The 16843-nt window shown below is 43.1% G+C and overlaps 1 protein-coding gene across 14 annotated transcripts in view; it reads right to left on the bottom strand.

The window, feature by feature from the left end:
• Window positions 1–16843, bottom strand: part of adgrb1a (adhesion G protein-coupled receptor B1a) — a 153756-nt gene that overhangs the window by 100121 nt on the left and 36792 nt on the right. For all 14 annotated transcript variants that reach the window (XM_044208684.1, XM_044208686.1, XM_044208682.1 and 11 more), the window contains exon 2: window positions 7655–8606. In XM_044208684.1, the coding sequence (XP_044064619.1) occupies window positions 7655–8390 (736 nt within the window). In that variant the 5' untranslated portion in view covers window positions 8391–8606. The remainder of the gene's footprint in view (window positions 1–7654; window positions 8607–16843) is intronic.

Here is a 16843-nt window from a genome sequence, read left to right as displayed (position 1 = left end):
AAATGTGACCAGGTTAAAAAATTAAAAATATAAAACATGGCTCATAGATGAAATCATTTTTTGATTCTAAGACACACTGTAACATTTTATAATACTTTATAAACCACTGTCACATTCTGCCTCTCAGTCCCTCCCTTCAGCCACTTTCCCACTTCCCCAGGCTCCTGCATTGACATTCTCTACCTGTCCACCAGATGTCCTCGGACTTTTCCACCTGTCCCAGTCACCTGACTCCCACATCCACCTGCTCACCTGTTCCTCATTCCCCAATTACCTGTCAGTATTTATACCAGCCCATTTCCCTCTCTTCCTGCTCTTTGTGCCATTTGAGTAACACTGCAGCCAATGACAATCTACAGCAGGCTAAGTTAGAGGATGCAGCCTTTAGGCCTATCAGTAGCTTCTGCTGATGTCTGGCCCCACATTTGTGGCTGGATGCTGGCTCTTTTCAAGCTGTCACCTTCTCCTGAAGGACGATTACAACAGCAGTATATTCCGATCAAGCAGTTCCTTTAACAGAAAGCACAGCAGTAAAGCAGTAATGATGCCAAATGCTCAACACAGCTCTGTCCTTTAAAAGTTTACCCATGGCGCCATGCTGGTGTATTGCACATGTCAGAATCGCTCATCATCATACGCTTATTTAAATACATCGACAAATTGATTGTAGGATTGATTTGACTTGGAAAGAAATAACTGATCTGTAATCACAGCCACCAATCTCTAAAAATGCCACTGATCATTAATGAGGTGAACATGTCATGACCACAATAGGACCACACACATGTGCTAATTGTTTTCCCTGCCTCCGTCCCAAAACAACAAGCTCCATATGAAAACTTCCACAACAGGCTCTGAAGCTCCCTGCAGGCAGAGTGACCTCTATACCAGCACAGAGCATCTTACTGCCATCTCGCTTCGGTTTGTTCCTGCCCACACGGCGCCCCCTGTGGTGCACACTTCACCTCGCTCTCTACACATGCTCACACACACACACACACAAAAAAAAATCAGCTTTATTCTCTCCCTCAGTCAGCCACCCACACTCAGTAACGAGGAACCAGTGCGTGGTAGCACCGGTGTATGTGCCATTTTCTGGTGTGACATTTCACCACGTGGGTGCACCGTTGCTGTATACGTGCGTATGTGTGTGCACACAAGTGCGTGTGCATATGAGCGTGGAGAGGAGCTAATGCATTAGTCTTGCTTTCAGATTTCTCAGTGCTCCTTATGGAGGCAGGCTGGAAATCCCTTAGTTTAGCAACAATGTGGTCCAGCCAGGCAGAGGCTTGCAGGGAGAGACACAGCGCTCACATTCATCTGCCTCAACCGCAGCCAGCTGCCAGCAACTGGAGAAAAAAGCGAAAGTCAGGAGGGTTTATGAGTATTTCTTCCTTCTTCTTTCCACATTTTTTGGACCGTGAATCAGTCTGGTCTTTTCTTTACCCTTCCATCACCATCAATATGTTAGACAGAACTGATTAGACGGTGATCAAAGTTGTGAAATGATGCGTTCTGGCATTTCCAGAACTGACTGGCCCAGTGGAGGCAGTACAGTTAAAGCTCAAAAGGAAAAAAAAGTCCTATTCGCCTTGCTTACAGTTCATTACACATACTCAGCTATCCTTGTTCTTCTGCCTTCAGGACTTTTAACAAAACAGCTGTCCAGCTGGTCTGAGGCCAGTAGAGAGACACGTAGGTAGAGCCCAAATGATAATGGAGTTTTGAGTCCAATACCAATATCTATGTATATTCAAGAGTCTACACATAACATAAAAAACATCTTTGATGAGGACCCCTTAAATTTGGTTAGTAAGGCCCTGCACATCCACACAGGTGTTTTCACTTGTCCTGGCTGATTAAACCTCAGCTCAGGCTGAAGGTGGGTCCTGTCTAGATGGTAACCCTGGATTTGCGGAAACTCTCGCGAGATTTAGGTTTAGGCAACAAAACTGCTTGGTTCGGTTTAGGAACGTGCACAACGAAGAAACAACGGTGCAAATCCAGCGTTACCATCTAGACACGACCTTGAAGGTGGGCAGGGCTATGCAGGAATCATATGAGGTCACTGGACTCTACCAATAACAATGATTAAAGTGCAACTTGTCCCGCCCTAACAGGTGCAACAAAACTGACAGGAGAGTCAGGGAGATATCAGTCAAACACAGTCTGTACGCAGCCACACAGAGCTGAGAAGAGGTCTAATGAGGCAAATTTATTAAAATCACCTTAGTGGGTTTACCATGCGTGTGCAGTCTTTAAAAAGTCTTGTCAGTGCTCTCTGGTGGACAAACTATGTAACGATGACATTGTTTCTAAATGACCTCAAACACGTATTTTGCATTTCTCGACTGCATGTTCTTGTTACGTACTGACCGAACGTATTTACAGATTTTGATATCAGTACTAGACTAGAATGTAGTTATCAGTGCTTCCCTTCTGGACTTGACACACACCTCCCCATGACAGAGATCTTTACAACACACACACACACACACATGCGCGCCAACTAGTCACGGCTTGTTGACAGCTGCGTCACTCTCACTGCCATGAGTGCAACACTCCAGTTTCAGCCAGGAATCAGGATTCTGGAAGCAACATGAGAAAATAAGAGGAAAACAATACTCAGTGCTTCATGTGAGGATATATTCCCCAGGGTCCAACACGCTGATAAAAAAAGATATATGTATACTGTGTTGTGAGTTGGCAGTTGTAGTCAAAAGTAGACAAGATCATCTTTGCTTGTTCAAGCACCAGTAACTATGGCAAACAGTCTCCAGAGAACCATGATTGGCAAAACAGACAGACAGCAGAGACAGTTCCCTCCAACCCTCCATTTTCTATATCCACTTATCCTTGGATCCAATCCCAGCATGCATTGGGCCAGAGTCAGGGCACATCCCGGACAGCCTATCGCAAGACTAGTGCTCTTAAACAAACACATGTAAATGATTCTTTACAGGGTGCATCCTATGATGGTGGGTCCATTTAGAGGATCTTAAAGCCAGACTGAACCTGCACTTATTTTAACAAGTCACATATGTCAGAGTTTATTATCAAAATGCTGACAAAGTTATTACATTTGGGACAAATTTCATAGCATTTAGGTTTGGGCAAAGCACTGAAGTCGTGTTTGCCTTAGCTGATTGGCATCTAATCAATCTAATAATGGTCAGTTCCTTGTGAACTGTATGTGAAGTGTCTCTGACTGAAAGCCTTACTTCATCACAGATAACTGGCAAATGTATCAGCTTGACGGAAAGCGACTGTGGCTTAGTGGCAGAGCGGGTCTTCCACCATACATCCTGGAGTGGCTTTTTCATTGGTCGAGTTCACCAATGACCGCTGACAATTGAACACAAATACCTGGTAAATATGATGTAGTCACCTGATTTTTCCTGACTGAGCTAGGACCGCATGAAGGTTCCATTAAAAAAAACTAACCAGTGCACAATACTGTGGGTGAGGGCTGTAATGGGTGCACCAGGTATACAAATTCAGGCAAAAGCAAGCTGCGTTTCTTGACCCCATTGGGAGGAGCTTTAGAAATGGGCCAGGCCTCGTAGGTGTTTTATGATGTATTCGGTCTAGAAATGTAAACTTTCAGCCACTGACTGGGATAAAGGGTTTTACATGCACATTAGTATTTGGGGTTTTCAATTCACCAAATCTGTATGTCCCATATCAACATAAAGAACATGCAGATTTCACACAGAAAGGCCCCATCCAGCAGAGTTCAAACCTGGACTTTTTTTTGCATTGAGGCAACACTGCCAACAACTGAGCCTTCTCTCTGTGTCTCGGTGCAGAGTGCTTTTGGTGTGTGACACTGTGTCCTTGTTTGGTTATTTTCCAAGCATTATTAAATATTTCACACTCGAAAATGACTGCAAAGCTGAGTGTGCAACCAAGGTCATGACCCAGACGATCCCATGGCTTTGTCGGTAAGTTGTATCTGTCCTCCTTCAACTTCAGTTTGCTGGCACTTCTTCTCAAAGCTATCACAATCGTGTTTCTTTTGTTCAGATTGAGTCATGTGCTTTCTCATCTCCTCACATCTCTCTGATCCATCCTTTAATCACTCACTGCCTCCCCTGCTGTCCACTGAGGGCTAACAAATGAATCCTTTCCCGTCCGTGCCACACCACATTTTGTGTCACAAATCACACCACATCCACACACATGCACAAGTACACATTGGAGGTCTACCAAAATGGATTTTCATGGACAATGTTTCTGATCTGAAGCTACCAACAGCCCAATATTTTGTCCCAAAACCTTTAACTTTGACCATTTGAATGTCAGAACATTCCATAAATAGCCCTGAAATCACCAGTCCTCTCAATTTAAAGGTTAAAGATTTCTCACACTGCACAGGTCCACACAGTGAGCTGTGGTCGTATGAAACACGGACTCCTGCTCATTAGCTGAAAATGATCGTTGAAAAACGTCATTTTTTATAACTGAAGCTGCTCTGAAAATATTTACATTTTCTAGGATATTTGCCTTTATTCCTGCGATTCAGGGATACTGAGACTCGTAATTGAAACTAGAGTGATATTGATAAAAACATTTACGAAACATGTCATGCTTCCTTTCATCCTTTAAATTCGATCAAAAGGTCACATTAGAATCAATACAGGTAGCTCTTCCTATTGATGATCCCATTGACATAGTAAAACAGATAATCAAGCTGTACCATATCTGTCATTCCAGAGGTCGATCGCACTCACTGGGCAACATCCAATATTGTATAATTAATAGAAGGGTGACAGTGACCAGACCAGTCTGAAAGTCAATTATATTAATCTAACCATTCACCCCATATACAAACAGGGCTACCCCTGCCCTTATGGGGATGGAATTTATTAATAAAGAATATACACTCATACTGCCATTCCATCTTTGCACATTACTGGTTAATATTTTCTTCAACAGTAACATTTTTAACAGTGATTAATGGATAATTAATTAATCAATAGCATGCCTAAGAGCTTTATAGGTTGTACCAGTATTTTAAGTGGACATAGCGAAATAACTCCTAAATCACCATATGTCTTCGATCTTCATGAAAAACGTTACGGTAACGGCTCCTCGCCGCCTCTACTGCAGCTTCTGTGTAGACTGAAAATGACATTAGTGAGGAAGATACATCACTTGCTACTGACTGGTTATGGTGAAACAAAACAACTCCCTCCCCAACCAGAAAACCCAACCCAATTGCTAGATAAGAACGTAGATATTTGACGATTCTGCCAATCTCTGGATAATTTTTTTTCAGTCAAATGCCATTGCTTTCTGCAATATCTGCGAATAGTATGGTATGGTTAAGGTTAGGGAATGATCGTTTTTATGGTAAATAAACTATGGTTAAGGTTAGACAACGAAAACACAACGCTCCGGTTTATAAAAAAGCAACATTAATTGCAGATGTGTGATAGGATGCAAACTTTTCTAGAAGAAAGCCAGATGTGCTACATGCCCATCAGTAAATTGTGATTTGCAGACTGTCCGATATGGACGTATAACTAGCTGAGAAATTGGCTAAAATTAACATGATGTCAGGCTGAATGAAAATGCCATTTCACTCTGATTATCAAGCTACCTCTAGAGGGCACCAGAGAAAAGCTTTCAAATCCTACAAATACATGTACACATATATAGTAATCTCTTTTCTAAGTTGTATTTCCATGAACGTTTATGCTTTGGGTAAATGCGGCCATATGAGGAGAGGTTGAGCACAATGCCTATAAGGATCCAAACTCCTTTTCTAGCCCCCGTGAGCTGGACATGAGCAGAGCTTGAGTGCTGACAGCAGGTCTCACCCCTCCATCTGCTACTGGGCGGGACCTTCAGTCCCTCTGCAGAGTGGGAGTGAAGGAGGCTGGGAGACAGACTGTAATCTATGAACTCCTCGGTTATTGAAAGTGCTGAGACCAAACAGGTCCAGCTGTTTATTGCCTGACCCAAGCAACAACAATCTATCCTCATCAAGCCCCGTGCACCTCACACGACACCACCTCTCAGCTCTTGTGAGCCTCTTCACTCTCCTTTCTTCTCCTCTCCCACTCTATCTCTCTCGTCTGTATCTATCTATTGTCTTTCCTTCATTCATCACTCACAACTATCACCCCTCTATTCCCCTCTTCACTGCACAGCGGGCCATAACTGCCCGGCTCCCCGACCTATTTCCTCACAGAATCCATTACATCTCCGCATCCTCTTTTTATCTTCGTTCACCAATTGGGTTTCAATCCATCCAGTCACCCATCCAGCCAAATATTCAGACTGCTTGCCTCTTCCTTTTGAGCTCATTACGGGGTTCCATAGCCACTCGTTCTCTCCGAACCTGGGCTCATCATCTAGGAGACGCTTCGCCCCTGTGGGTTGAAGCACATAGAGGAAGAAGAAAAGCTATAATGCGTCCTTCTCTTTCTATCTCTACAGAAGCCAACAGTGGATGGTATATTTATTTTTTATTTTTCACACCTTAAGGCACAAACAGCCCACACCCCGCTGTTAAGCACCATAAGCGGGATTACATAAGTGCGATAACTAGCGGAGAGGAGGCTGGGGTGGCGAGGGGATATTAGCCGCTGGAGACTGGAGGAGGATAACGCAGGAGATACCCACCGCAACATCTTCTCTGCTTGGATGGCTTCCCACGACTGGCTCAGTATCAGCCCACTATCAGCCTGGGGAGGGAAAAATGGGGAGGCAGTGATGGTGGCTCAGAGGAGGAGGAGGAGGAGGAGGACTGAGAGAATAACACCACAGGCTGATTAGGGTAAGAAACTGAGAAAAGCAGAGGAAGGAGGAAGAGATAGATGGTGGAAAGGTTAGGGGTAGACAGGAGAGCTGAGAAATGTTCCATCCCTCTGGCCATAGCCCTGACGAAGCCAGGATAGAGATGTCAGGCCACATCCTGTCTGCCGAGGGAAGGGAAGGGGAGCCGGGATCAAGCAGCAGACAATTAGACTTCAAGCCACAGGCCCTTATCCAGTCGCATTTCTGCCTCTCTCCTTCTATCTCACTCTTTTGTCTCTCTTTTTATCCCCCCCCCCTCCGTTCTGAGCGTCCCCAGAGCTATCCAATATCAGCACTTGATTCTACTCTGTTTCCGCAGGAAACTTCCCAGAGGCCGATCGAGTGTCCCTCCCTGGACCGTAGAGGGACAGAATACAGTGACGACCTTGCAAGGTCACAGAGCTCGCTTCCATCAGATGAAACCCTAAACCTTTCATTTGCCTCTTTCTGTCCCTCTCTCTCTCTTCTACTTCAGCCACAGCACCACACTTGCTTTTGAGCCAATGTCACACAATTATCCTCACTTTTCACAAATCATACACATTTTCATAGGCTTGATTGCAACTGAAGATGCCATTTCTCAGTCATTTTGCTGAGAGCATAAACTCCAAGACTGACCTTTCGAGGTCAGACAAAAAAAAAAAAATTTTTCCCCATAGTTTCTTGACAACAAGGCTCGTCTTGTCTCATTGTTTTAGAGAGAAGCAGATACAATCGTTAATCTTAGCACTTAAGAGCTTTTGGAAACTCTGCAGTTGATGTATGAACAATGATTTAATCTCCTTAACAACTAATATTTTACAACTTTTTTTTTTTAGTTAAAAAACATCAAAGCTTTTCTACTCACCATTTATCTCAGCATCTTTCCTACTCTCCTTCACGCTGGGTAAACAGTTTTCCAGGTAAACTCCATTGTGATAACAGCTAACCCCCTCACTGAGCTGGGGTGGCGGCTCCCAGCACAGACATGGAGTCTGCATGATGCCGCAGGGCCTGTTAGATGTGCTGGAGGCCAGACAGTCCTCCAGCCACTGGCACAGCATCTGACAGGCCGCCATGCTTGGGTTGCGCTTTCCCACCACCAGGTACTCTGTTTTGAAATCACCGTCGCCATCCGTGAAGGGCGTGCCCGCCCGGGGAGGTCCCTTCCTCATTTGGAGGAACTGCTTTCCGGCCTCCAGGAAGGCCACCGGGGCAGAGGTATCGCACAGCCTCACCACCTCATTAAAGCTCTCCATGCCCAGGTAGGTGCGCGTGGTCTCCAGGAAGGAGTCGTATTGAAAGGTGCGGAGCTGTGACGGCACGCAGTCCTCGGTAGGTTTAGTGACCTTGATGAAGATGGTGTAGCGCCGCGGATCAGGGTTCTGCAGGGTCCAGGAACAAGGCATGGTGGGGAAGACTGATGACGAAAGGAAGAAGCCGAAGAAGCGGCTCTGGACTAAGGTGGAGCAGGAGTCAGACTCTGGGCCGGAGGGGGCTGCGTGGCACCAACCCTCCATCAGCAGCAGAGGGGCAAAATACAAGAGTAGCACTGGGATAGGCCACCTTGCTTGGCCAGGAATCCAAGAAACAATGCTTGTCATGGTTTGCAGATGAAGGGAAGGAGAGGTATCGTAGGTTGATGGCTGGTTTCTGGCCTCGGATGACTCAACTTTCAGCTGTATAGCGCAATGGAAGAAGAGAAGGAGGAGGGGGATGAGGAAAAGGACGTGGTTAAGGAGGAGGGGGAGGAAGGTTGCTCTCAAAGATCCAGCGATCGGCCCATGGCTGCATCAGTCGACCCCGAGATTCACAAGAACCTGTGAAATGGAAAAGACAAGATATGAATTAGACTTCGTATCTGATCAGACAACGGAATGGGATTACACTGATTCTATTTATCTCCGCAATGAGAAATCTCTATCAGCTGTTACTTTTTGTGCTGTAAACTGAGAGCGACTGCAGTGACTCGGGCCCAGGAGAACAACAAGTTGAATAGAAGCAGATGGAGGGAGGGAGCCAGTGATTTTGTTATATTTTTCTTCATTACATAAGTTCAGATTGGTCTCTTCCTGAGAGACAACTGTTTTCCTCACATGTCTGTTCCCATATTTCATCTGCCAGCTCATTAATTTGTCCAATTATATGACTATTAATTACAAAAAAGGCAACACCTGCAGTCATTCATTACTCCACTTTATCAGGGATGAGCCACAGCAATGCCATGATCATAGTCCTCTTTGTTTTGGCTTGTTAAAGCCAAAACAATTAGCTGGTGTGTTGCCTTTAAATACACATTCAAAAGAAAATAGCAGTATATTTCACTTTCAGTGACAATTGCATAGTTTCAGCTGAGAGCACTGACTGATTTGAAATGAGTGCTTTTTAGGGAAATATTCATCTGTTGTCAAAGTTATTGTTTGAAAAACAAAAGATGCTCAGTTTGCAGCACTGAGGAATATTTACAAGTACAGTACATCTGTCAATAGAATGTTTAGTGCAGGTTTGAATGAAAAAGAAGAGAATATTATGAGAAGCAGGCTGTAATGTAACCTTCGACTATACACCACAGCTAAATTGCTAGAAGTTTTGGGAAAGTAATAAAATTCCATATATTTAATATATTTAAAGCTGCATTAATCAATATTTGTTTATATTAACAATGACTCAAAATAAAAGAGGTCACTAGTAGTGATGAACCCACAGAGAATTAACACCAACTCTACAGTTCCCCTTAGCTCTGCGGGGCGTTTTAGAGTCTTTCAGATGCTTTTTTTTTTGATTTTGCAGTCCACAACTTTGTTTTGTGCAGTCTCTCTCACGGCTCACATCATCTCATTTCTAGTCACAACAGGCAGCTGTTTTCAGTGAAAAAGCTCTGATAAACCTGCTTTATGCTACCTGCCCAGCATACAGACAAAGTCAGTGATTAGCTGTTGAAAGTAGCGGTGCATTTAGAAGCTAAAAAGCCAGATATTGCTCTCAGGAGTATGTGGAGGTGCATTAATCCAGTACATCTGATTGCTATCAGTTCCAATACACACCCTGTTAAGCTGCCATGACATAACCAATCCACATTAAATACAGTGTCTTTGAATATAACTGATAGCATAAAAACTAAATTACATAACTAAACTGACAATCAGTCAAAGCAGGCCACATATTCAACTTTTAGAGCCACAGCATCCATGGCCTCATCTTAATTTACATTCTTAATTACAAATGATTCCATTAAGTTCTCTACACAGTGCGGTATATAGATTTTAAATTTGGGAAAAGAGACCACTGGCATCGGATCAGTATTTGGTACCGGCAGAAACCTTGAGTTGAGATATTGAAATCGGTCTTGGGTGAGGAAAAAGTTGGATCAGTGCATGCTGAGTAGAGTACAAATAGAGCTTAATATTGGATTTGCAGACATCAGGTGGGTAAAAACATGACTCCAAATGAATGTTAATGTTGCTCTGTCTGCTGGATGAGTAAATAGGTAGCTGTTTGCTAACATTTTGACCATATCAACTTTATAAGGTGAAAATATGTCAGCGTTGTGTTTACAGCTTGTTGTGCTGCCACCAAGTGGCCAAAAACATAAATCAATTGCTGAGGCTTCTATAGTCTAAATATACGGCATAGCAGGGGTTTTAAAATAGGATCTATTAAATCATGCTTTTTTAATTGAATGACAAAGCCAATAAGAGTCAAAAAAGAGGGTTCCTCTCAAATATTCATAATGCGTGCAATAGTGAGTCGACCAACTTACAAATTGAAATTGACTATTTCAAACAGCAGACAAGCTACAAAAACTGCCTCATGGAAGTATGCCCTAATTTCTTATAAATAACACCCCCGCAGACAGAAAAAGTGAGCATCGAAATGAGATGTAATGTGGCCAGGAACCTCGGAGTCCACCATCCAGTTCTTGAAGAGCTTGGGCTTCTTGTTCCATTGATCCCAAAATACGGACAGTCTTTAAGCCAGTTCTCCAGGCTGAAACAACCCCTAGAATTAGTTCCACCTGGCCACAAATTCAAATGACAACAAGGCAAATGCGGCAGTAACTTTGACAACAGGCACCATTGGATCCCTGTCCTGCTCCTTGTTATAGATTTCAGATGAAGAGAACCTGGCAGCAGCAGTGTGCAGTGTAGCCAAAGACACTAGCATAGTGAAGCCTCCCACTGATCAATCATAATGATCTGTGGGCCTGACAGAAAGAGAGTCTGGAATAATCGCGTTTGTGTGTATGAGTGTGTTTCTGTGGGGAAGCGTGGGGGTGGGATGGCGTAAAGATAAGTTGTCAGAAACTAATAAAGATAAGTTGTCAGAACCAATAAAACACAATCTAAACAGAAAATCCTTCTAAAGCAGGCCTTCAGGGGAAAGTGCACTGTATCGTCTCTACAGAACCAAGTTTCCTTTCCAAACAAACTTAATTAAGCAAACTTTAATCAAACTGTGCATCTGGCCTTGTCAACAAGAGCATTTTTTCTTCAGTGATTACAAGCTCATTCAGAAAGCTACATCAAACAGCTTATTTTCACATATCTCAAATTGGAATAGTTAGTAAATGCATTGTTGTGTTTTTTAAAGCTTTTATGTGCTTTTTGGTCTTTATTCTGTTGTTTCTATATATTAAAAGGTACACCTAGTTATCTCTGAATTATATAACATTATATTAAATGTTCTAACGGTATGTGTGCCTACTTTATGTCAGTTTCCTTCTTTTAAAGCTGGAAACAGACCTGAAGATTACTGGAACCTAAAGACTTGACACCACACAATAAAACGGCCATTTCCACCAACATGCAGGGATGTTTTAGTCCTGACAGTCAAAGACAAGCAGATATTAAACCAGTGAGGACAACACACTGAACCACATGTGACCTTGATTAGAGTTTAGTCACAAAGCAACACTCAAAATCCTGCTGGGACACAAATGATTGTTGTTATTGTGTGTTCCTGATGACACACCACACTTGGCTCACCATGTTTGGCCTGTTTTTTTTTTTCTCCCACTACATACTGTTGACCGTCTTGGGGCACATTTCACCAAATTCTCAACATGCAAGCTGCAATTTGCAACAAGAGATTATTTCCTCTCTCTCATTTTGGCATGTTTGGCGGATTTATCCGCAAGTGACAGTCACTAGTGAAACGTGACGCTCTATTTGCTATCTGCGTGTGAGCAGTGCTTTGTGAAACCAGTCCTAAAATTCAAACATGTTGCAAATGAATTTAGTGAGCATGATGGGCAGTGACCTGATCAGAATGCAAAAGGTTAGAATCTTTAAGCGCAACACATTATGTGATTTTATATTTTCCGACAGACTCTGTCCAACCTGGTCTGATCAGTCATAACGCCTAAATCGGATCTACATCATAATCGTTTCATCAACCTTAATACCACCTTAAGTGGACACAGACATGGTTCTGTTCATACTACAGTGTGTTTTTGCAAACTCGGACGTGTTCACAGGACTGTCGGTGCTAACAATCTGTAGCAGTCTGTAGTCTTTGTCATACATTTTGAGCTGCACGCAGGTGATCCACATGGCAGATGACAAATGTTACGCCACGTGAACCTTTAAGGATCCTCAAGGATCACGGGGAAAGTACAATTTGGGCTCAGAAAACAACGGTTGTGTCACAATGCCCACAATCTGTACATTTCCGAAGAATCTAGGAAGCTTAAGATTTTGTAGAAAGCACCGAGTGAACGGTTTAAAGAGTCAATTTCCAAACCTCTGTGTAAACCAGAAATTCTTTGAATTAAGCAGCACCGTGACTTTAGTCTGTTACTGAATTGATATTTGGGGCTGGAATTGTCTGCCTCTGATAGCAGCAACCTCCCTGCAGAGTGTAGCCAGCTTTGCAGTCTTCTCTAGGGGAATGCAGTAAAATGTTGCAACGACGGAACACGCCCTTTGTGAGGCTGAAATAACCCCAGGTTTAATTCAGGGGTGTCAATTCTCAAAACCCTAAGCTATGGCAAAGTCCCTGTATCTAACATCACATACCACCAAAAGGCTTTTCTTCTGGTACAGTGATTCATCTTGTCTCATTTTATCTCACCCCACCGCCCGTCTCATTCTGCCTCATCCTATTTCACTCTGCCTCAGCCTGGCAGTTCTTGTACTTCACCTCGTACCAAAAAGCGTCCAGGGAAAACTACCTAGGCCTCTTTCACCAGACAAGCCTGACAGTAATGAAATGAATAGAGCTTTAAGAGAGGATAAAGAGCTGCTCTTTATTGACAGCTCCGCCTCATTTATCTCCAGACCCTCCACACACCTCCTCCTCCTCCTCCTCCTCCTCCTCCTCCTCCTAACCTGCAGTGAGGGAGTCTGATCGTCCACCATGCAGCGCTCTACTGGAGCTTCCTGTTCATGTCAAGCCTCCTGGGCACTGCCCCCTACCTCCCTACCTCCAACACACACACACACACGCACACACACACAAAGACACCCATCGTCCTTTATCGATCTATCGTGTTTGAGAAGCTAACAGATGGAGAACAGCTATTAACACACTTCCATCTACTCTGCAGCAGAGGGGAACAGGATATGGCAGTGAAAGAAGAGATTTGAGCCAGAGCTGCACAGTGGCAGCCTGCTGAACAAAATCTGACCCGAAGATTAAACCCGATGTTGCCTGTCAATTAATCAATGCGACTCTTTGAATCTCTGCTGTTACATGCTGTATTATGGTTTTTGAAAAGGCTATCAGGCGACGAGGGCTGCAGGGTTTTCCCAGCTCACAGAATAACACCGGTAACTCCAGACATTTCACGGTGGAGCACAGAATTCAGCACTGAGCGTGGCATACATAAAGGCAGATACACACATAAAACCCCTATGTGTTGAATTTGTGCGTGATTGTAGCATATTTCAATTTCTTTCTGATAGTTTTTGTTTGTATCGGCCGATAGCGAGTTCAGATCCGATACCAGTAGTAGTAACACAAGTAGAATAAACAACTAACATGGCGGTCAGTACAGTCCAAGCACGCATAGCTTCACTGTTCCACTGTCTGTAAGCAGGAATCAGGTAGACCATGACCAGTGTGCCAGTGCAGCGCGGGCGGCATGATAGGCGCCGTTGATTGGTGTATAACAGTGATCCAGAATTTTCTCGTCTCTGGTCGGGCAAATAACAAACTGTCTGTGTTTGGGGAGCTCATGGCTGAGATCTCCTTTGTCAGCGAGGACAATAACTAAGGAGTCCGCGTTTCTCCGCTCCACACAGTATCTGGTCGGCGAGCGTGCGCTGTGCCTCCTGCACGTTGGATTGCAGTGGAATGTAAACACCAACCAGGAGGAATGAAACAAACTCACGGGGGGAGTAGAAGGGTTTACAGTTTATAAAAAAATATTCCAGATGAGGAGAACAGTGCTGTTGAATCAAAATGATAATAAACACTATGATGAAATGTATGTTTTGCTGTTGAGACGGGACTAAAATGTTATGTGATGCTGCCCCAAACTGACAGCAAGTTAATGACAACAACATGATAGCTTCAATGCAAAAAGGGTTTGGTCGGAAAAAAAAGAATAGCTCTATGGACACTTTATTTATAATTCTGCAGAAAGGAAAACACAATGCACTGTAGTAACGCGAGACGAAGAGACATCCTGTGGCTACACCACCCTGCTATTTATGCCACGGTATGCTAGCTAACTTGTAAGTCCTAATGTTAACTAAGCATATAAATTTAAGATAATTTTAAAATAAAATTAAGTCAATGTTGGCGATTGGCTATGTCAACTTGTGGCAAATTTGCTAGCAAGCCATGTTGGCTTAGCCAGTTTTTCAGTTTGCGGTAATAAATGAACGAATGAGCCTGGCTTCCAGGCTAACGCTGGCTGGGTTAATGTGTTAGCTAACATCAGTTCGCTAGCATCAAAGCCTGCGAGTGAAACATGAAGGTCGGACAAGTGAAACGGTTTGTCATCTATATTGAAACGTATGGGGAACAACTGTTGGCTTTTCAGACCTGTTACCCAATGTGTCATCACGTGTTGCTGCTGTAACGTTTATAGCCTCCTAGTTTATTTATTTATTTATATATTTGGACAATCAACTTGTAATTATTGCATTGCAATTACTATCTAGTCAAACTGCTTCTAAGATTGCACAGCAATTTATTTGGAAGATATCTGTGTATGATTTCTTAGCTCTAAGGCCAGGTAGGCATATTAATCAACTAATTCAGCACTAGTGTAATTCTAATGGTAATATCTGTAAGTACAACCTACACAACAGCCTGATCAAACTGTCTGGCATGTTTAGAAAGAAACACATACTGTCACCTTGATGCCAGTTTCCTGTATTAGCCTGATTGAATTAGTTGAAAGAGCGAAAACACTTTGACTAAAAGTTGATTAAAATGTAAAGACGGAAAACAAAAAGATTTTTCAGGGTTTTTCTCTACTTCTCATTAAAAAGGTTTGGGAGGTTTTCTCTGTATATCTCTTAACTCCTGCAATTCAACGCCACATTGTTTTTTTGCTCCAACGTTAGCCTTTAGCTAGCGTTGCCTTGGTTGCCTTGGTAACCCCCTGCGCTCTCCTTCAAAATGTCCAAGTGAAACAAGCAGACCAATCTGTGTTGTGGAATGTCACAAAACGCTTTGTTACAATTGCACTGTTTGTTTGTATATGCTACTTTTATTCACCCAGGTGGTGGGTGCTAATTTCCAACCCTGCTCACACTCCAAAAACAATGGATCCTACACTTCCCATAATGCAACCTGTTAGCATCTTTCTTTCTTTTTTTTTAAAAAACATGAACAATAAAACCAGAGTCACGAGATGTTCTGCACACAAGAGCAGCTGATGTACATGGAGCTGCTGTGCATGTACTGAGCTGCCTGGGCACATTCATACTCAGAGTGAGGAAGTTCTTTGCTGGGTGGAAATTTTAGTATTCTGTAGCTGTGGAATTATTCATTCCTTTCAGCCTATGGCTGTTACAGCAAGCAATTAAAAGAACAAAGGTGTTGCATTAGCCAGCAGCCTAGAAGCATGAATCCGTGTAAACATGCCCAACAGGCTGGCTCCGTGAGCGAGTCAGAACAATGGCCCAATCACAGAGACGCAACAGTCCCTCAGACAGAGATGTAGAGGGAGAAAGAGATAGAGACGAGACAAAGAGAGCACTGATGAGAAAATGATAGAGTCGCATGGAGCATCACTTCTCACATCAGCAGCACAGGGATTACAGGCTGATTAGCAGAGTAACACGGGGACCTGCTGCCACACTGCCATATAAACTACAAGGCAAAAAGCCTCAAAGCTGCGAGACGCAGGCACAGAAAATTGCTCCTCTGTATCATCAAATTATTTCACATGTAAAATAATTTGGCAGGGACATCAGTTACAGCAGTTTGTGGTGTTGGACATTGATCACGGAGGCGATTCAGTCCATGCATGGGATGCTCGGGTGAGCAATCAGAAACACGGGAGGAGGAATGGGAAAAGAGAGACTGATGGAAGATGAAAAAAGAATCTATTCCATGAGGTTAGCCCGATATAAGAGGATGAGATTAGCTTTTTGTTTAAAATCAAATGTGCTCCAGTAAATCACTAGTCTCCACAATGAACACAAGACCAACGTTATTAAATCCTCTGCAAGACGTACAAACAATACTAACCTTAAAACGTGGCAGAAGATACATAATCAAACAACCACAGACTGTTAACTGATAACAACATACATGTCCATCAGTGTGACCAGCCTGAGAAAAAGGAAAATCTGAAAATTTCATCTGAAAAAATGAAATGAAATAAAATGCTGGAAAAGAACAGTGTGTATAATTAGTGAGAGTGTGAGATTCCTTGTCATTTCTGGACATTAATATAAGAAAATGTATGTATACTATATAACAAAGAGTGCAGATGACTCAAAAACTCTAAGTCTTTGCAGCAAGAGGGTCTTGGTCCTGTCAGTGATTTTGTTTCCTAAAGTAACATGTCCTTTCCTGTATGAAATGTACTGAGGAACATAGCCATTGATTTTTGAAGGTCACCTCCTGTTTCTTGTCTCCCTCTTACTAAAGA

This window comes from Siniperca chuatsi, linkage group LG9 (genome assembly GCF_020085105.1).
Source record: "Siniperca chuatsi isolate FFG_IHB_CAS linkage group LG9, ASM2008510v1, whole genome shotgun sequence".
Taxonomy (NCBI): domain Eukaryota; kingdom Metazoa; phylum Chordata; class Actinopteri; order Centrarchiformes; family Sinipercidae; genus Siniperca; species Siniperca chuatsi.
The sequence above is the reverse complement of the archived record's forward strand: the minus strand, read 5'-3'. Positions and strand labels throughout refer to the sequence as shown.